This window comes from Salvelinus alpinus, chromosome 1 (genome assembly GCF_045679555.1).
Source record: "Salvelinus alpinus chromosome 1, SLU_Salpinus.1, whole genome shotgun sequence".
Classification (NCBI taxonomy): domain Eukaryota; kingdom Metazoa; phylum Chordata; class Actinopteri; order Salmoniformes; family Salmonidae; genus Salvelinus; species Salvelinus alpinus.
In genome coordinates, this window is record NC_092086.1 from 111,465,095 (window position 1) to 111,487,157 (window position 22,063).

Here is a 22,063-nt window from a genome sequence, read left to right on the forward strand (position 1 = left end):
ATATTTTTTGAAATCTTTCCAATACTTTGAGTGTTTCTTTAGCCTGTCTGGAGTACCGGGACTTTTCCATCGGTTCCATTGCAACAGACAAGTTCAATCAAGCACAGATACAGTAATTTAAATCATTACAAATAGTAAATAAACCCAGGTCTGAGACCTAGAGAGACAAGCGTCATATATCAGCTGAGCCTGAAGAGGATAAGAGGTCTAGAAAGAGAGAGAGCTCTCACTGACTAGGATTGATGCCTTCAATTTCATATAGAATCTGCCTCTACCTGAGCCTGGTCTCTGTGTGTGAGTGTTGATCAGTGCCACACACATACACACACGGTTGGGTGTTGTTCAGGGTCTCTGTCATGATTAGACGTCACTTTCTCACTGACAGACCTGTTACACTTCAGCGACTTCTCTCATCTTCAACACCCCCACCCACACTCTCTGGCTGGCTGGCTGGCTGCGACTAGGGGACACAGCCACAGAGACACACGGACACAGCCAATGGTGTGCCGCGACACGGAGACGCTGCAATCTGATTGGAGGAGAAGAGGCCGGCGACGGCAGAAGCAGAGGAGGAAGAGGAGAGCCAGTCGAGGAGGGTGTGTGTGTGTGGTAGGTGGTCACCTCAAGGTCACTGCCGTGCTGAAGTAATTTTTATGGATCCAACCAGATTACTGTACTGTCCCTGCTTATAATACAATATATCATATAAGTTACCATATTAGTGGATTGGCTTGTGAGAAAAATACCAATTAAGGGGGCACACATTTAAATGTTCAAATTTCAGATTCGGTCTTCCTACACCTAAATTATACTTTACCATACTCTCACACTGCCACGTAGCAGTCGCCTTTATTCAAAGCTACTTGGTACAGTGAGCGGATCCAGTTTTAGTTGGTGATCACTACGGGGGTTGAACCCTCTCCTCTGGAACCAGTGAACTATTGAAGAGGTGGATCTAAGAGTAGGTGAAGATAGACTCTTGAGGAATTCTAATGATCCTGAGAAATCCTTATTAAGGAGTTGAGAGTGTTAACCTGGTAGCGTACTGAGAGAGAAAGAAGAGGGATGGAGAGGGAGAGAGAGAGAGAGAGAGGAGGCAGAAAATAGGGATAGAGTGAGAAGAGAGAGCGAGAGGGGGAGAGAGGCAGAGAAGAGAGAAACAGAGAGGTGAGAAGGAATGAATGCTGATCTGGGGATGTGCTATCCTCTCCTCCCTCCTCTCCTCCTCTTCCCTCTCTCCTCCTCTCCCCAAGCAGTAGAACTCCCACCATCTGTTCCACTGGCAGGAAGGGTAAAACCTGACGAATAAACTGAATTAAAAAGATTCACTGTATCTCCTGATTCTGTTAGCTGTGTGGATTGTGAATGAATAATGAGAGCGTGGAGTCATGCTTTCAGGGTTGATGAAGAGGCTCATCTCTACCCTGAGGTTTAGAGAGAAACAGTCTTTATACCGGATCAGATATCACAAGATGTTTCATAACTGTCTGCCACCCACTGCTGCCTTTTAGCTTTTTCTCACTGAAAAACAACGTTTGCCACCCACTGCTAATAGCCTTTAAGCTTTTTATGACTGATAAACAATGGATCCTAGTAATGCATGTGTTATGTGTTGCATATTCTTATTTGCATGCATAAAACCACTTCCAACATCTTCAAAATGATTTGCAATACCTATACGTGCTCCACAGGCCACCTGCACATACTTGAGATTTATCCAACTACACACACACACAATCAAATGACAACAAACTAGCATTGAAGATAAATCTCATGTTGGGTTTTGCGTCGTTGCAGACAATTATTTCTACTGAACAAAGTACACATTTTATAGGAACATATTATCAACAAAGCAAGCCCATTACTGTGAAAAGGCTGCCCCATTACAGGGATCTCATTTGTCAATATGAAATGAACTGGCAGGGTGAAACGGAAGAATCAGAGTTCAGTGGGCCTGTCACTCACCTGCATTTTTTTTAACTCAACAGGGTTAACTCACAGGGAGGGGTGTGAGTGAGACAGAGCGGTGTGAGTGAGACAGAGAGAATGAATGAAAGAGGGAGAATAAGAGAGGGGGAGAATGACAGGGGGGAGAATAGAGAGAAATGAAGATAGAGATAATGAAAGAGGGAGAATGAGGGGGGAGAACAGAGAGAATGAATGAGAGAGAGAGAGAATTAAATGTGGGAGAATCAGAGGGGGGAGAATAGAGAGAATGAGAGAGAGAGGAAGAGAGAGAATGAAAGGGAGAATGAGAGGGGGAAAAATAGAGAATGAGAGAGAGTGGAAGATAGAGAGAATGTGAGGCTGTAAAAGACAAAGGCAGGCAGAGGGCCTAGCTGTTACAGATTCAAAGCTAGAGTTTAGAACAGAGGATATTGTGTGCTCTGTACTCTCTGTGACATATATACCAGGCTATTCCCCTGGCTGATCAAACCCACACGGTCATGATCTGAGCTGCAGTGGAAAGCTGGAGCTCTGGATTGTCAAGCCTCTGTTTTTCCCCAGCTCAAACCTTGCTTGGTGACACAGCAGTGAACCTGAGTGCAATAGCAACACTGCTACCCAGTGGCCATCAATGGAACCACAGTCTGTGATAATCCTTTATGCTGTTAGAGTGAGTCCCCCCCTCCGAGCCCAAGCTTGAATTATTCATAGCTACAGTTAAGTCTGGGCTTTCAAATCAAAGCAGTGTCACAGTCAGTCAACAGTGGAAAAAAGACTGAACCTTTTCAATCTTACATCAGTGACAGTTAATAACTTCAGAGACCAATCTCCACCGTGTCACGAAGGTTGTGCCGCTGTAGCTTACTGACAATTAGCAACTCTTCTTGCCTAAATAATACATCCGTTAAAAAAAAAATGAAATATCAATATTTAAAAAGAGTTGCTTCAAGGTATTGAAGGTTCACATTGATACAGTCAAGGGATGTTAAGCCGGGCAAATCAAATCTGCCCTCGTGTCACCTTCTCTCTCATCCTCTTCTGGCACTCAAACAATTAGAAAACTTGTAAAGGTATAATGTATTTGTGTATTGCCAGTGGGTGTGTGTTCCCTGCTGGCCACACTAATCTATAGATGACACATCATCTGATCAGAAGATATTTGACCCCTTGTCTCTATCTCTCTCTCCTCCTCTCCTCTCTTCCCTCTATCCTTCTTTCAGTCAGTCAGCCAGTCAGTCTCTATCCATATGTGTGTCTGTCTCTCTCTCCTTCTCTCACTCTCTTCTTACCTCTCTCTCTATACTCCTCTCTCCTCTCTTTATCCTTCTTTCAGTCAGTCAGTCTCTATCCATGTGTCTGTCTCTCTCTCCTCTCAGTCAGTCTGTTAGTCAGTCTCTCTATCCATATCTGTCTGTCTGTCTCTCCTCTCACTCTATCCTTCTCTCAGTCAGTCAGTCTCTATACATATCTGTCTGTCTCTCTCCTCTCACTCTCTCTATCCTTCTCTCAGTCAGTCAGTCTGAGTCTCTATCCCTCTCTCATTCTCTCTATCCTTCTCTCAGTCAGTCAGTCAGTCAGTCTCTATCCATCTCTCTGTCTGTCTGTGTGTTGCACAACCTTTTACATCTTGATCAGGCCTAAATCCCACTTTATCTCAGGGCAGACAGACAGACCTTTCTTCTCCAAAGATACGGTACGGCTGAGCCAGTCCACTCTGTGGAGAACCAGGTGGGTTGTCTGTGCAGTCTGCTCTAGAGAGAGAGACTATTGGATGCTAGTGTTTATCCTGGGTCGTGTTCAGACCTAATGAGAACAAGTCTTATTGGTTCAGAGAGACTATTGGAGGCTAGTGTTCATCCTGGGTCGTGTTCAGACCTAATGAGAACAAGTCTTATTGGTTCAGAGAGACTATTGGAGGCTAGTGTTCATCCTGGGTCGTGTTCAGACCTAATGAGAACAAGTCTTATTGGTTCAGAGAGACTATTGGATGCTAGTGTTTATCCTGGGTCGTGTTCAGACCTAATGAGAACAAGTCTTATTGGTTCAGAGAGACTATTGGATGCTAGTGTTTATCCTGGGTCGTGTTCAGACCTAATGAAAACAAGTCTTTCTTATTGGCTCAAACAGTACCACCAGGTTTCCTTTCATTTCCATGATCACAACCCAGGATTATACCCAGCTCCAGAAGGGGGAGAGTAGGTTACCTGGACAATGTTACCCTAAAACTCATGTTACACCATTGTAGTCTAGCATCCCAATTTAGCAATATTATTCTCTAGACCAGAAAACAATTGACTTAAAAAACAACAACGTTATTCTATACTTTATATCCTCTGTTTCCGTTGATATATTGATGGTTCTATTTATACAGTACAATGTGTGATGACTTAACAGTCCACTCCCATCCCAGCTGCATTACTAGGTTACTTTACTGGCGACTCTGGGATTTCTGCAGAACGGCCTGCTCGGCACACAGAAAACAGATGGGCAATAAGGGCCACGGTAGAGAAGGAACAGAAGACGTAGCATTATCTCTCTCCGCAGCAGACAAAATCACATCACAGACAGAGATACATCTACAGCTGTGCTGATTCAGAGTAATACAAACTAGTGCTGGTTTCACGGATTCAGCCTAGTCCTGGGCTAACAAACACCTTTAAAAGGGAGAGCTGTGTCCGAGGAAAACAGCCCTTTAGGTTGACGATACTAACAATGACAATTTGTATACAATTGGTGTATATTGTAGCTATACATATTCCACGCAACAACAAAAAAACGGATTAAAAACCCCCCAGATACTGTACATAATAAGACTACATTAAGAGGACTCTTTCAGGACAACACTCACTCAGCTCAGTTATCTAACGTGCCAACCTGGCCCGGCCCTTTTCCCTACCCATGATTCATAGCAGCGCTTTAAGGATACCCATAATAATCTCCATCATCTTCCTCTTCTCTCATTGGGCCTCTGCCAAGCACCATTCATCAAATGACTGATCATCGCAGAGCAAGAGGAACTAAGAGCTGCTTTGTAATCCACCAGACCGTTCTGCATGCAAAGCACGCTACATGTACTAGACAGAAGCTTTCCGCTGCATTGCATCACACACTTACTCACGTCTGCATCTTACAATAGGTTTGATATTTTACCCTTTATTTAACCAGGCAAGTCAGTTGAGAACAAACTGTTATTTACAATGACGGCCTACCCTAACCTGGATGGCGCTGGACCAATTGTGCGCCGCCCCTACGGGACTTTGATATTGTCATACATTTGTAGTGCAGAGCAGTTAAATTAAGGAACCGTGTATGGTTGGGACCGGAGAATGGAGGGATTCATTGTTTACATGGTCTGTAACACTTGATTTCACAATGAATGTAAATAATATATTGACATAATTAAAAAAAAACTTTTTAGTGATATATTTTCAGTTCTCCTGTCAAGTATTGAAGAATAGAATATCAGAATAGAATACTGCAGTGTGGTCACACTGGTGCAGTGGACACACCTTGAAAAGCCCACATTCTACAAAACAGTGATGCTAGTATCACAAAAATACAGCCTGACGGCAAACACAGACGACGGCAGGTCTGTCAAATGTCTAGTTATTTTCCTGATTCCTAGAAAAGATGGAAATGACTCCCTTGCATTAAAGTAGAACATAGAATTAGAATGTTTCCCCATTCTAGAAGCAGAATATAGAACACCTTATTTTACAACCCAGACCTGCTGTTTTCAACTCTCTAGAGACCGCAGGAGCGGTAGATACTCTTAATGATCGGCTATGAAAAGCCAACTGACATTTACTCCTGATTATTATTTGACCATGCTGGTCATTTATGAACATTTGAACATCTTGGCCATGTTGTTATAATCCCCACCCGGCACAGCCAGAAGAGGACTGGCCACCCAGTCTTGATGTACGAAGGGCTATATAAAATAAACTTGATTTGATTTGAGCCTGAAAAGGGTCTGGAGGAAGTGATTTGCTCCAAGTCTGGGAATTGTCCAAATAAAGTCTAACAATTTCAAAAGAAAACTATTCAGTTACGACTGGGAACCTGTGACACCAGGGTTAGTCTAATCATCATAGAAGACTTCAACTGTCGATCCACGGCTTATCAAGAGGCCAGCATTGAGACTGAAAAAGAAAAATGACACCAACGTTCATATTTAATCACATGGTTTAATCTACATAATACCGCCTGCTCTTAAATGAGACAGTCCAACAGAAAAATTATTTGTATACCATTCCTCCCCACCTTAAATACTAAGTACAACAAATGTTATAGCTATCAAATCAAAACACTCAAACTAGGCTATATCATCACAGCACATCTATGGAGAAACATCATTTATTATTTTCATATAGCTTCAGATCCTCTTAATTGAGGATTGCTGTTATTGTGAAAGTGTCGCACAGTTCATCCCTGAAAGAGTGGTATTGCAGGTTCTCATCTTATCGACATTTAGACTAGACGATTTGATGTGGCATGAGGAACAAGTTACACTCCAGTATTCCAGGGGGTGAGGAACAGGATATTCAATTATGATTTTCTGCAAGAAATCCCCTTTAATATATTTTTCTTTGCACAAGCAACAATGTATACAGGTCTATAAAGTGCGAAAACATCACAACAACCAATCATGACAACTTTTTATTTAACATTTTAGTTTAAATCCCGTTTTCTTTATCCCCGAAGCTCTTCTTAACGTAGTCCCAAGCTTTACAACGATGCTCCTCGAGTCCAAAATCTTTAAGGGAAGAAACGCCTTTAAAAAGTAGAATAATGTAGCTATATGCTACTGTAATCCACAGCACACAGTCAGTAGTTCACTGACGCCTTGCCCTCGACACAGACGTCTGGGTGGTCTCTCTCCAAGAGTCAGAAGTCTGGTTGGTCTCTCCAAGAGTCAGAAGTCTGGTTGGTCTCTCCAAGAGTCAGAAGTCTGGTTGGTCTCTCCAAGAGTCAGAAGTCTGGGTGGCTCTCTCCAAGAGTCAGAAGTCTGGGTGGGCCTCTCTCCAAGGGTCAGAAGTCTGGGTGGGTCTCTCTCCAAGAGTGAGAAGTCTGGGAGGGTCTCTCTCCAAGGGTCAGAAGTCTGGGAGGGTCTCTCTCCAAGAGGGTCTCTCCCCAAGGGTCAGAAGTCTGGGAGGGTCTCTCTCCAAGGGTCAGAAGTCTGGGAGGGTCTCTCTCCAAGGGTCAGAAGTCTGGGAGGGTCTTTGTCACTCTCCAAGAGTTCATGCGCAAATGTTTTGGGCCAAGCAACAAACAAAAAACTAAAGCATGTTATTCAGAACACTACATTAGTGGTCTGTCTAAATCTTTGACCTATGCGTTTCAAAAACCTACCATCGCATCCCTGTATTTTGTTTCAGGGAGAAAGCACTGCAATTTAAAACACTACACTTTTCACAAACTGCAAAAAACAACAAACCCATTTATAAATACGCAGCAACATAGTACAGTACAGTTCAAGTTTTGGCAAATGTTTAAATCTGTCGAGTGCATTGTTCATTAGGTGGCATTATATTCATCCAAGACAATACATTAGTAGGTACTCTATATGGACACAGATTGAGGCTGGTTTTGGGACTCTGACTTAGTCTCCATCCCAAATGGCATCTATATAGTACACTACAGGTCAAACCAAGTGCACTATAAAAGGGAATAAGGTGCCATTTGGGACTCCATTATTGTTAACCATTAAGGCCCGAGGGGGTGTGGTATATGGCCAATATACCACGGCTAAGGGTTGTTCTTTACGCACGACGCAACGCGGAGTGCCTGGACACAGCCCTTAGCCGTGGTATATTGCCCATATAGCACAAACCCCAGAGGAACCTTATTGCTATTATAAACTGGTTACCAACGTAATTAGAGCAGGGAAAATAAATGTTTTGTCATACCCGTGGTATACGGTCTGATATACCACAGCTGTCAGTTAATCAGCATTCAGGGCTCGAACCAGCCAGAGTATAATCATAATTGTATCACTGTCTCTGTTCTCTCTCTCTCAGACACAGCTCTGACAGCAACATTACTTAATATACTCTGGTCAATAGAGTATTACCTATACATCTTAATGTAGGCTCCGTTTCAATATCCAGTCAGAATGCAGGCCCAATACATTGCTTCATTGTAAATGGTGTGCTAGTATAGACATCTGAACAGAGCCCTAACAGCCAGCCTACCCACTACTAGAGTAACATTTCCCAGCCAACCAGTCAGCCAGTCAGCCAGCCAGCCAGCCAGCCAGTCAGCCAGCCAGTCAGCCAGCCAGCAGTCCACTGGCGGTTTAGAGCACACCAGATAAAATCAAATAAAGCTAGCTAACACCATATGTGTGCATGTAACTCACTCAAGCCAGGACGCTATGGTATCATAGTCTGAATGAAAGATGGCCTATTATTTGACCTATTATTAATTATTATTCACAGCCTTTTTCTTTCTGCCTACAACAGTCATATTACTCATACTTCCTGTAGCATAAAAGTTATTCAGTCGCTTAATGCAACAAGGTTTATCCTAAATCAATACGTCTCAGTAGATTATGCACTCTTTTTAAACTAAAGTTATTCTTCTTTAACAAATATTCTGTACCATGCAGAAACTGTGAATTCAAAAACAAAAAGGCTTTAAAAACTAAAAATGTTTCTCTCAGAGCGAGCGATAAGAGAGATCACCTCATTCGGCTAGTCATTCATTCAGCCACACAGAGCCCAGAGCCAGAGGCTAGCACTGACTATTGTACCAAAGAAAAGTCAAAAGAAAGAAGATATGAGGAAGAAGAAGAAACGACATGACAAACGCTTTGAGCTTTCAAGTAACGTTGAGCCATGTTGTTGTTATTGTTGTTATTGAGCAGGGTCTCATCAGTACTCAGTATCATTACTATCAACATCACCAGTATCATTACTATCAGCATCACCAGTATCATCAATACTCTGTGTCGGATCCGTCGGCCGGGTCGGTGTTTCGGGACAGCATGTAATTGTCCATGTCGATGGAGGGACAGTTGTGGATGGAGTAGCGCAGCCTCTCGGCCAGGATGGCCTGGCTGGTGTAGGGAGGCAGACGCAGCTGGAAGAAACAGGTCTGGGCTGTGGGGAGCCCGTTCACAGGCTGGGGAGAAGAGGCAAGAGGGGTTCACAGGGAAGGAGAAGAGGGGTTCACAGGGAAGGAGAAGAGAGAAGAGGGGTTCACAGGGAAGGAGAAGAGAGAAGAGGGGTTCACAGGGAAGGAGAAGAGAGAAGAGGGGTTCACAGGGAAGGAGAAGACGGAAGAGGGGTTCACAGTGAAGGAGAAGAGAGAAGAGGGGTTCACAGGGAAGGAGAAGACGGAAGAGGGGTTCACAGTGAAGGAGAAGAGAGAAGAGGGGTTCACAGGGAAGGAGAAGAGAGAAGAGGGGTTCACAGTGAAGGAGAAGACGGAAGAGGGGTTCACAGGGAAGGAGAAGACGGAAGAGGGGTTCACAGGGAAGGAGAAGAGAGAAGAGGGGTTCACAGAGAAGGAGAAGAGGGGTTCACAGGGAAGGAGAAGACGGAAGAGGGGTTCACAGAGAAGGAGAAGAGGGGTTCACAGTGAAGGAGAAGACGGAAGAGGGGTTCACAGGGAAGGAGAAGAGGGGTTCACAGTGAAGGAGAAGAGAGAAGAGGGGTGCACAGTGAAGGAGAAGAGAGAAGAGAGGTTCACAGGGAAGGATAAGAGGGAAGAGGGGTTCACAGGGAAGGAGAAGAGAGAAGAGGGGTTCACAGGGAAGGAGAAGAGAGAAGAGGGGTTCACAGGGAAGGAGAAGAGAGAAGAGGGGTTCACAGTGAAGGAGTAGAGGGAAGAGGGGTTCACAGTGAAGGAGTAGAGGGAAGAGGGGTTCACAGGGAAGGAGAAGAGAGAAGAGGGGTTCACAGGGAAGGAGAAGAGGGAAGAGGGGTTCACAGTGAAGGAGAAGAGAGAAGAGGGGTTCACAGGGAAGGAGAAGAGAGAAGAGGGGTTCACAGTGAAGGAGTAGAGGGAAGAGGGGTTCACAGGGAAGGAGAAGAGGGGTTCACAGGGAAGGAGAAGAGGGAAGAGGGGTTCACAGTGAAGGAGAAGAGAGAAGAGGGGTTCACAGGGAAGGAGAAGAGAGAAGAGGGGTGCACAGTGAAGGAGGGTTGTTTTCACCTTTTATTAAGTAGTGAAAAAAGTGCTGAGAGTGGAGTGCACAGACGACCCAAATATTGTATATTTGATATACAACTAGCCTGATTAATTAGCCTGGTCCCAGATCTGCTCGTATCATCTTGCCAACTCTTATGGTTATTGGCGAGAGAGCACTCCTGGCTCTGGGACCAGGCTAGGGATTAATGTCACTCAAACTGAAATAAAAACTGAGTATTTACCCTGTCAACCTTGATGATCTGGAACTTCTGAGTGATGTCAGCGGGGTTGGAGGGCAGTCTGGACCTTCCGGACACGAAGCGCAGGAATAGAACCCGCTCCTCATTGGCAAACTCCTCCAGGCTCTGCCACAGCCAGCCAATCAGCTGGTGACTGTCTGTGATGTCGCGGTATCGGACTACTTTCTTGAGCATCTCCACGGAGACCTCGGGCAGACCGCAGACCAGCTGTTCTAGCTGGCGCGCCGTGAGAAGGGAGAGGAGAGGCACCGGGATGATGGAGGACATGCCCTCTCTCACCGCTGCTACCTACAGGTAAACAACAACATGACAGACCGCAGACCAGCTGGAACCATCACAACAGCCGGGACAGACACATCACAATGATGATACAGCAGTGTACAACAACACTACCTGTCTGTCCATCTCGTGCAGCCGGTAGTCCAGAGTCCTCTCTACGTAGTCACTCTTGTTGGAGAAGGTGAGGGAGATGTTGTGTCCCCCAGGGACCACGGGCACCAGCTTCCCATCTGCACTGTGGGCCATGAACGAGTCCAGAGGAATCATCTGGAGAGAAAGCACAGGAGGGTTACACAGAACTCTCAGAACACAGTGACAGACGTGATCCGTTTTAATGGTGTATGAAAACAAACTGAAAAGAGAAGTAGTCCGGGAAAAATGACATCCCTGCACAGTACACAGCTGCAGCAGGAACATGGTGATGCAGATCAGTTTGAACATGCCACTGGCTAAAGTAAGCAAAGAGAGGGATCTAGCTACATCTCTATAAACCAGTTTCCCGTACACAGATTAACTTCTTATGGCTGGGGGCAGTATTGAGTAGCTTGGATGAATAAGGTGCCCAGAGGTGCCCAGAGTAAACTGCCTGCTCCTCAGTCCCAGTTGCTAATATATGCATATTATTAGTATATTTGGATAGAAAACACTCTGAAGTTTCTAAAACTGTTTGAATGATGTATGTGAGTATAACAGAACTCATATGGCAGGCAAAAACCTGAGAAGAAAATCCAACCAGGATGTGGGAAATCTGAGGTTGGTCGATTTTCAACTCTGCCCCTATTGAAGATACAGTGGGATATTGGTCCTGTTGCACTTCCTAAGGCTTCCACTAGATGTCAACCGTCTTTAGAAACTTGTTTGAGGCTTCTACTGTGAAGTGGGGCCGAATGAGAGGGGAATGACTCAGAGGTATGCCAGCAGCCACGAGCTAGTCACGCGCATTCACATGAGAGGTAGCTCCCATTCCATTTGTTTTTCTGAAGACAAAGGAATTCTCCGGTTGGAACATTATTGAAGATTTATGTTAAAAACATCCTAAAGATTGATTCTATACATCGTTTGACATGTTTCTACGGACTGTAACGGAACTTTTTGACATTTCGTCTGCAACTAGTGAACGCGCTTCGTGAGTTTTGATTTGTTTACCAAACGCGCTAACAGAAGTAGCTATTTGGACATTATCGAACAAATTAAACATTTATTGTGGAAGTGGGATTCCTGGGAGTGCATTCTGATGAAGATCATCAAAGGTAAGTGAATATTTATAATGTTATTTCTGACTTCTGTTGACTGCACAATATGGCGGATATCTTTTTGGCTTGATGGGTCTCTGAGCGCCGTACTCAGATTATTGCATGGTTTGCTTTTTCCGTAAAGCTTTTTTGAAATCTGATACAGCGGTTGCATTAAGGAGAAGTTTATCTATATTTCCATGTATAACACTTGTATTTTCATCAACATTTATAATGAGTATTTCTGTAATTGATGTGGCTCTCTGCAAAATCACCGGATGTTTTTGGAACTACTGAACATAACGCGCCAATGTATACTGAGATTTGTTGATATAAATATGAACTTCATCGAACAAAACATACATGTATTGTGTAACATGAAGTCCTATGAGTGTCATCTGATGAAGATCATCAAAGGTTAGTGATTAATTCTATCTCTATTTCTGATTTTTGTGACTCCACTCTCTGGCGGAAAAATGGCTGTGTTTTTCTGTGATTTGGCGGTGACCTAACATAATCATTTGTGGTGCTTTCGCTGTAAACCTTTTTTGAAATCGGACACTGTGGTGGGATTAACAACAATATTACCTTTAAAATGGTATAAGATACTTGTATGTTTGAGGAATTTTAATTATGAGATTTATGTTGTTTGAATTTGGCGCCCTGCACTTTCACTGGCTGTTGTCATATCGATCCCGTTAACGGGAACGCAGCCATAATCAAGCCTATAGTCATGGACTAAAAAGCATGTTCAATAGAGAACACCCATTGCGTTCAATAGAGAACACCCATTGCGTTCAATAGAGAACACCCATTGCAAATGAATAGCTTTTTAGTCCAGAACTAGCTAGGGTTAATCTCTGTCTGGGAAACAACCCTGTATGTATCATATCCTCCCTCACCACGTGGAAGTTGTCCTCTGTGATGCCGCTGTTGTCCAGGTGCAGGATGCCGTGCAAGGAACGGTAGGTAAGCAGGTCCACCTCCTCCAGGTCCGGCCCACCCAGGGGAATACAACACAGCTGCTTCCACACCCAGGGGGCCAGGTGCAGGTCCAGGGGCTTCTTGGTACGGATGGCCACCGCCATCAGGATGCCTAGGAAACGGAACTGGACCATGTGGTCTTCAGAGACTGCCGCTGGGTTCAGCAGGAACCTGACAGGGGGAATTACAATCAGATTGTTCAACCAAAACTCCAGGAGAAACACAAGAAGGGAAAGGCCTATTGGTTCACTTTACACACAGTAGGAGCTTTCCCAGCAGGCAAAGGTGGCTGAAATGATGTCATTACGTCACATAATCCAATCAAACTCCGGGAGACACAAGACCCCAGCGGGCAAAGCCGGTGTAAAGTACGTCATAACAAGCAGAAACTTTCCCATGGACAGGGCCTGGTTGCATAAAACATCTTAAGTGTTTCCCTTAAGGAATCATTTTCCCTTACCTGAGGAAATGTTTTTACGGGTGTTGCATCTATGTGTTGCATAGAGCCCCTAAAACATTTCCTTAGGTAAGGGCATACTTAAGTGGTTTTACGGTAGTTTGAAGGCACGTACGGCAGAAAGAGTCTCTTGGTTACCACGGAGACAGCCTTCACTGACTGAACCTCTCGTCAAAGAGATCGTATTTATTTGGGGAGATCGCAAAATATAGCTTCTACATTCAAGACATGAAAAACAAATGGATTCACAAGATAATAAAATACGTTTCATATCAAACTAGATTACAGAGTAGGTTTTCCTTCAAATAATCTGTGAAACTTTAAGGGAAGAGGGAGTATTTAACTTTAGGATGGTTAATGCATCCAGCCCCAGGTCTACTGCTTCACCATGCACATGGTAGGCAGAGCTTTGATTTACAGGAACTCACAGCTGGTAAGATCGATGGCTTTACCATGAAACGGAATATCAAGACAAAGAATATGAGACCGTGTGTGGAGAGCAGAGAGAGAACATGAGACCGTATGGAGAGCAGAGAGAGAACATGAGACCGTGTGGAGAGCAGAGAGAGAACATGAGACCGTGTGGAGAGCAGAGAGAGAATATGAGACCGTGTGGAGAGCAGAGAGAGAATATGAGACTGTGTGGAGATCAGAGAGAGAACATGAGACTGTGTGGAGAGCAGAGAGAGAATATGAGACCGTGTGGAGAGCAGAGAGAGAATATGAGACCGTGTGGAGAGCAGAGAGAGAATATGAGACCGTGTGGAGAGTAGAGAGAGAACATGAGACATTGTGGAGAGCAGAGAGAGAATATGAGACCGTGTGGAGAGCAGAGAGAATATGAGACCGTGTGGAGAGCAGAGAGAGAATATGAGACTGTGTGGAGAGCAGAGAGAGAATATGAGACCGTGTGGAGAGCAGAGAGAGAATATGAGACCGTGTGGAGAGCAGAGAGAGAACATGAGACCGTGTGGAGAGCAGAGAGAGAACATGAGACCGTGTGGAGAGCAGAGAGAGAACATGAGACCGTGTGGAGATCAGAGAGAGAACATGAGAGCGGAGATAAGAAAGAGACCATGTGGAGAGCAGAGATAATATGAGACCATGTGGAGAGCAGAGATAATATGAGACCATGTGGAGAGCAGAGAGAGAATATGAGACCATGTGGAGATCAGAGAGAGAATATGAGACCATGTGGAGAGTAGAGAGAGAACATGAGACTATGTGGAGAGCAGAGAGATAATATGAGACCATGTGGAGAGCAGAGAGATAATATGAGACCATGTGGAGAGCAGAGAGAGAATATGAGACCATGTGGAGAGCAGAGAGATAATATGAGACCATGTGGAGAGCAGAGATAATTTACATTTACATTTAAGTCATTTAGCAGACGCTCTTATCCAGAGCGACTTACAAGTTGGTGCATTCACCTTATGATGTCCAGTGGAACAACCACTTTACAATAGTGCATCTAACTCTAAGGGGGGGGGGGGGTTAGAAGGATTACTTTATCCTATCCTAGGTATTCCTTAAAGAGGTGGGGTTTCAGGTGTCTCCGGAATATGAGACCATGTGGAGAGCAGAGATAATATGAGACCATGTGGAGAGCAGAGAGAATATGAGACCATGTGGAGAGCAGAAAGAGAATATGAGACCATGTGGAGAGCAGAGATAATGAGACGATGTGGAGAGCAGAGAGAGAATATGAGACCATGTGGAGATCAGAGAGAGAATATGAGACCATGTGGAGAGCAGAGAGAGAACATGAGACTATGTGGAGATCAGAGAGAGAATATGAGACCATGTGGAGAGCAGAAAGAGCATATGAGACCATGTGGAGAGCAGAGTCTCATGATGTACCTACCTGTCGGTGTTACTTCCCACGTCAGTAGAGCTGTTGGGGGTGTGAATGAGCAGATCAACCACACCAGCCTGCAACTCCTGAGAAGGGAACATGTAACAGTAGACATACATATTAATCTTTTCACATCAAACATCTATGTACAATGAGCAGGGTTGAGGTCCATTTCATTTCAATGAATTCAGAAAGTGAACTGAAATTTAAAAAAAAAACTCAATAAAATAATTATAATTTCAGTTAAGTTTCTGAATATACGGAGTAGATATTGAATTAGCATCTTTGTACAAAAAAAAGCTGACCTTGAACCAGGGCCTACCTGACACATCTCCGTGATGGTGTCATCAAACACCCCCCCTGCGTCGTCAGCCCCCTCCCCCACCAGTTTGACCTTCCAGGCCCTGGAGGGCAGCCTCAGCTCCAGGGGGTTCAGAGAGACCACCTGCTTAGCGATCTGCACAAAGATGGGCTTGCTGGAGCGCCCCCTGTGGTGCGGGGGACAATGGGCATTGTTACTGTTAATCATTGAGAAGTACTAATATCAATCAGCATCCGAAACTAAAATGCAGCCTTGCAGGTGGGGCTAACCCAAGGGTAATGTACTGTCAATCATCCTCAACTAACATGTTACAGTACGATGCATGGGGGGCTAACCCAAGGGTAATGTACTGTCAATCATCTTCAGTTAACACGTTACAGTACGATGCATGGGGGGCTAACCCAAGGGTAATGTACTGTCAATCATCTTCAACTAACACGTTACAGTACGATGCATGGGGGGCTAACCCAAGGGTAATATACTGTCAATCATCCTCAACTAACATGTTACAGTACGATGCATGGGGGGGCTAACCCAAGGGTAATGTACTGTCAATCATCCTCAACTAACATGTTACAGTACGATGCATGGGGGGCTAACCCAAGGGTAATGTACTGTCAATCATCCTCAACTAACATGTTACAGTACGATGCATGGGGGGCTAACCCAAGGGTAATGTACTGTCAATCATCCTTAACTAACACGTTACAGTACGATGCATGGGGGGCTAACCCAAGGGTAATGTACTGTCAATCATCCTCAACTAACATGTTACAGTACGATGCATGGGGGGCTAACCCAAGGGTAATGTACTGTCAATCATCTTCAACTAACATGTTACAGTACGATGCATGGGGGGGCTAACCCAAGGGTAATGTACTGTCAATCATCTTCAACTAACATGTTACAGTACGATGCATGGGGGGCTAACCCAAGGGTAATGTACTGTCAATCATCCTTAACTAACATGTTACAGTACGATGCATGGGGGGGCTAACCCAAGGGTAATGTACTGTCAATCATCTTCAACTAACATGTTACAGTACGATGCATGGGGGGGCTAACCCAAGGGTAATGTACTGTCAATCATCTTCAACTAACATGTTACAGTACGATGCATGGGGGGCTAACCCAAGGGTAATGTACTGTCAATCATCCTCAACTAACATGTTACAGTACGATGCATGGGGGGCTAACCCAAGGGTAATGTACTGTCAATCATCTTCTACTAACATGTTACAGGGATCAGGATCCACTATGTAACCTCAGTATGGAACCCCAGGGGACCAGGATCCACTGTGTAACCTCAGTATGTAACCCCAGGGGATCAGGATCCACTGTGTAACCTCAGTATGGAACCCCAGGGGACCAGGATCCACTGCGTAACCTCAGTATGGAACCCCGGGGGATCAAGATCCACTGTGTAACCTCAGTATGGAACCCCAGGGGACCAGGATCCACTGTGTAACCTCAGTATGCAACCCCAGGGGACCAGGATCCACTGTGTAACCTCAGTATGGAACCCCAGGGGACCAGGATCCACTGTGTAACCTCAGTATGGAACCCCAGGGGACCAGGATCCACTGTGTAACCTCAGTATGGAACCCCAGGGGATCAGGATCCACTATGGAACCTCAGTATGGAACCCCAGGGGACCAGGATCCACTATGGAACCTCAGTATGGAACCCCAGGGGACCAGGATCCACTGTGTAACCTCAGTATGGAACCCCAGTATGGAACCCCAGGGGACCAGGATCCACTGTGTAACCTCAGTATGGAACCCCAGGGGATCAGGATCCACTGTGTAACCTCAGTATGGAACCCCAGGGGATCAGGACCCACTGTGTAACCTCAGTATGGAACCCCAGGGGATCAGGACCCACTATGGAACCTCAGTATGGAACCCCAGGGGATCAGGATCCACTGTGTAACCTCAGTATGGAACCCCAGGGGACCAGGATACACTGTGTAACCTCATTATGGAACCCCAGGGGATCAGGATCCACTGTGTAACCTCAGTATGGAACCCCAGGGGACCAGGATCCACTATGGAACCTCAGTATGGAACCCCAGGGGACCAGGATCCACTATGTAACCTCAGTATGGAACCCCAGTATGGAACCCCAGGGGACCAGGATCCACTGTGTAACCTCAGTATGGAACCCCAGTATGGAACCCCAGGGGACCAGGATCCACTGTGTAACCTCAGTATGGAACCCCAGTATGGAACCCCAGGGGACCAGGATCCACTGTGTAACCTCAGTATGGAACCCCAGGGGACCAGGATCCACTATGTAACCTCAGTATGGAACATCAGTATGGAACCCCAGGGGACCAGGATCCACTATGGAACCTCAGTATGGAACCCCAGGGGATCAGGATCCACTATGGAACCTCAGTATGGAACCCCAGGGGACCAGGATCCACTATGGAACCTCAGTATGGAACCCCAGGGGACCAGGATCCACTGTGTAACCTCAGTATGGAACCCCAGTATGGAACCCCAGGGGACCAGGATCCACTGTGTAACCTCAGTATGGAACCCCAGGGGATCAGGATCCACTGTGTAACCTCAGTATGGAACCCCAGGGGATCAGGACCCACTGTGTAACCTCAGTATGGAACCCCAGGGGATCAGGACCCACTATGGAACCTCAGTATGGAACCCCAGGGGATCAGGATCCACTGTGTAACCTCAGTATGGAACCCCAGGGGACCAGGATACACTGTGTAACCTCATTATGGAACCCCAGGGGATCAGGATCCACTGTGTAACCTCAGTATGGAACCCCAGGGGACCAGGATCCACTATGGAACCTCAGTATGGAACCCCAGGGGACCAGGATCCACTATGTAACCTCAGTATGGAACCCCAGTATGGAACCCCAGGGGACCAGGATCCACTGTGTAACCTCAGTATGGAACCCCAGTATGGAACCCCAGGGGACCAGGATCCACTGTGTAACCTCAGTATGGAACCCCAGTATGGAACCCCAGGGGACCAGGATCCACTGTGTAACCTCAGTATGGAACCCCAGGGGACCAGGATCCACTATGTAACCTCAGTATGGAACATCAGTATGGAACCCCAGGGGACCAGGATCCACTATGGAACCTCAGTATGGAACCCACAGGGATCTTAGAGTTTTATGAAGGGCAGAGCTGCTAACTGCTCCAGGAGTGCTGCACTGCGACTGACCTGTTCGTCCAACTACGCAGTGTGCACGTCTTGTCCATTCACCCTCTGAATGGCAGACATACACAACCCACGTCTCAAGGCTTAAAACTCCTTCTTTAACCCGTCTCCTCCCCTTCATCTACACTGATTGAAGTGGATTTAACAAGTGACATCAATAAGGGATCATAGCTTTCACCTGGATTCACCTGGTCAGTCTGTCATGGAAAGAGCAGGTGTTCTTAATGTTTTGTCCACTCAGTGTAGAACGCAGTAGAGAGTTTCTATTCACCTTTTATTGAACATTGTGTGATATCCAGCACCTGCTCAGAAATAATGGACGAGTGTCTGTTAAAAACCTTATACCCCCCCCCCCAAAAAAAAAGTTACCGGGTTGAGATCCTCTTGACAGTGATCTGGGGTCCGTAGGTCTTGCCCTGGGTCATGGTCCTCCCTATTGATCTGACCAGGGGTAGAGTGTTGACCTTGGGAGACAGGAGGCCTCTCAGCTGGCCCTGGACAATGGCTGCTGTTCCTGAGCTGTAGCGAGATGAAGACACCTGGAGACAGAGACAGAGAGAGAGAGAGGAGGAGGAGGAGGAGGAGAAAGAGAGAGAAACATCAAGTCAGGTTAAACAAGGTCTTAATATACTTCACAGAAGACATCTCAATCTAGATCGACACAGTAAACATAGAAACAGCTGTGTGTGTGTGTGTGAGTGTGAGTGTGTGTGAGTGTGTGTGTGAGCGTGTGGGCGTGTGACAGAAAGACCAGGTAACAGGTAAGACATGAGACTCACGGTAAGACTGTGTAACTCATTCCCTGACATCAATCAGAGATAATGTGAGGGTTGACAAGATAAACTGAGAGCAGCTTGTTCATTACCTGGTTCCTGGGGTGGAGGTTGAGCAGCCTCCAGGACTTGTACATGAGGTCAGAGAAGTGGTAGAGCACCCGGAGGCGGGTGTTGAGGACGTCAGGGCTGCAGTCTTTCAGAGCGTTATACTGGGGAGGGATAGACTGGGGCAGACCCAGCTGGAGGTTGGCTGAAGCACCTGGAAAAGAGAGGTCAGCAGACACTGTTTATGGAGGATGAAGAAGAGGTCAGACTGGGTAACAGTCCTGGGATATGTCCAACCCCAGGAGACATTATGGATAACATCTGGTCTCCAAGCACATAGAGCTGAGGCATGCCATCAGCGTGTGTGTGTGTGTGTGTGTGTGTGTGTGTGTGTGTGTGTGTGTGTGTGTCTGAGGCTTTGGCAGAGGGTGAGGTCGAGGCTGAGCTGTGTGTTTACCTGAGGCTTTGACAGAGGGTGAGGTCGAGGCTGAGCTGTGTGTTTACCTGAGGCTTTGACAGAGGGTGAGGGTGTAGTCCAGGCTGAGCTGTGTGTTTACCTGAGGCTTTGACAGAGGGTGAGGGTGTGGTCCAGGCTGAGCTGTGTGTGTCTGAGGCTTTGACAGAGGGTGAGGTCCAGGCTGAGCTGTGTGTTTACCTGAGGCTTTGACAGAGGGTGAGGTCCAGGCTGAGCTGTGTGTTTACCTGAGGCTTTGACAGAGGGTGAGGTCCAGGCTGAGCTGTGTGTTTACCTGAGGCTTTGACAGAGGGTGAGGTCCAGGCTGAGCTGTGTGTTTACCTGAGGCTTTGACAGAGGGTGAGGTCCAGGCTGAGCTGTGTGTTTACCTGAGGCTTTGACAGAGGGTGAGGGTGTGGTCCAGGCTGAGCTGTGTGTTTACCTGAGGCTTTGACAGAGGGTGAGGGTGTGGTCCAGGCTGAGCTGTGTGTTTACCTGAGGCTTTGACAGAGGGTGAGGGTGTGGTCCAGGCTGAGCTGTGTGTTTACCTGAGGCTTTGACAGAGGGTGAGGGTGTGGTCCAGGCTGAGCTGTGTGTTTACCTGAGGCTTTGACAGAGGGTGAGGGTGTGGTCCAGGCTGAGCTGTGTGTTTACCTGAGGCTTTGACAGAGGGTGAGGGTGTGGTCCAGGCTGAGCTGTGTGTTTACCTGAGGCTTTGACAGAGGGTGAGGGTGTGGTCCAGGCTGAGCTGTGTGTTTACCTGAGGCTTTGACAGAGGGTGAGGTCCAGGCTGAGCTGTGTGTGTCTGAGGCTTTGACAGAGGGTGAGGTCCAGGCTGAGCTGTGTGTTTACCTGAGGCTTTGACAGAGGGTGAGGGTGTGGTCCAGGCTGAGCTGTGGCAGCGACCAGCAGAGATCTGTTTGATGTTGTTTCCTTGTAGGCCTGTCACCAGGGTGGGCTCCTTCACTGGGCTGGAGTGACCCAGGCCAAGCTGAAAGACAGATCAACACAAAACAAAGACTGACTTCAGTGGAAAGTCACATTCTGAATGAGAGGGCAACTCTATACAGCACCACTACTTTTAGGCTCCATCTCAGTCTTTCAGTGATTCCTCACATCTTATCTAGTCACCTCCTCCTCATTGGAGGAAAAGGTCCAAGCTCCATACTCTCAGCTCCATACTCTCAGAGATGAGGAGAGAGGATGCAAGGAATTGAGGAAAGATGAATGAAGAACTCATCTAATACTGTGGTGGAGTAGTGAAGATGTGTTCCTACCTGTCCCTCACAGTTGCAGCCCCAGGCATAGACATCTCCGGTAGAAGACAAAACCAGGACGTGCTCACAGCCCACCGCTATGTCCTCTACAAACACCCCCTCCAGGGCTGGCACCACCTGGGGACGGTTGTGGTTCTTCAACAGAGAGTCTGGCAGGCCGATCAACCGCTCTGAGGGGAGGAAGGAAGGACGAAAGGAAGGAGAGACAAGACAGCTTGAAATAGGTCTTAAAGTACTGTCAAAAAAATAATCTAGCTCAAGCACCACAAAATCAATGCACATGAGACCACTTTGACACGGATGTATTACAATAGGTGGAGGAACTGCCACATGTTACTACGTTAGCTGCTGTGCCTCCACAAAAAAGCAAAGCTGGTGGTCCATTAAAAAACAACAAGTTAACCTACTACTGTAGTGGAGTCTGCTGTGTAGCTTCACATGATAAACTACATTCATTACCTTGTCCAAAGGTGTAAACATGTCCATCTTTAGCCAGGACAACAGAAAACTGTGTCCCACAGCCAACCATCTTGATTCCCTTGTTACACAGTTGCTCCACTTTCTGCAAAGTAAAGAATAATGAAAAAGATGAATAATAAGCGTGTCTACTATTGTGGAAGTTAAGGTTGTTGACATGTGAGAGGAACACTGTAGCCTACCTGAGGATAAGACTTCACAGTGCAGGGACCGGTCCCCAGCTTCCCATAGTCCCCGTCACCAAAGGACCAGACACTCATCCCATCGGAGGACAGCACCAGGGTGTGGTTGATACCACAGGACACCTAGTCACAATGGGAGAAAGACATGGTCAACACATGGTGGTCTAAGGCACTGCAATCTCA

The 22,063-nt window shown here is 46.3% G+C and overlaps 1 protein-coding gene across 7 annotated transcripts in view; it reads right to left on the bottom strand.

Annotated features, from left to right (window-relative positions):
- Positions 1–6,114: 6,114 nt before the first annotated feature.
- Positions 6,115–22,063, bottom strand: part of LOC139538912 (probable E3 ubiquitin-protein ligase HERC1) — a 111,297-nt gene continuing 95,348 nt past the window's right edge. For all 7 annotated transcript variants that reach the window (XM_071341517.1, XM_071341508.1, XM_071341499.1 and 4 more), the window contains 12 exons: positions 21,881–22,003; positions 21,681–21,783; positions 21,222–21,391; positions 20,797–20,935; positions 19,535–19,704; positions 19,039–19,208; positions 15,473–15,638; positions 15,160–15,236; positions 12,757–13,009; positions 10,737–10,889; positions 10,326–10,631; positions 6,115–9,072 (listed from right to left, as the gene is read on the bottom strand). In XM_071341517.1, the coding sequence (XP_071197618.1) occupies positions 8,887–9,072; positions 10,326–10,631; positions 10,737–10,889; positions 12,757–13,009; positions 15,160–15,236; positions 15,473–15,638; positions 19,039–19,208; positions 19,535–19,704; positions 20,797–20,935; positions 21,222–21,391; positions 21,681–21,783; positions 21,881–22,003 (2,016 nt within the window). In that variant the 3' untranslated portion in view covers positions 6,115–8,886. The remainder of the gene's footprint in view (positions 9,073–10,325; positions 10,632–10,736; positions 10,890–12,756; positions 13,010–15,159; positions 15,237–15,472; positions 15,639–19,038; positions 19,209–19,534; positions 19,705–20,796; positions 20,936–21,221; positions 21,392–21,680; positions 21,784–21,880; positions 22,004–22,063) is intronic.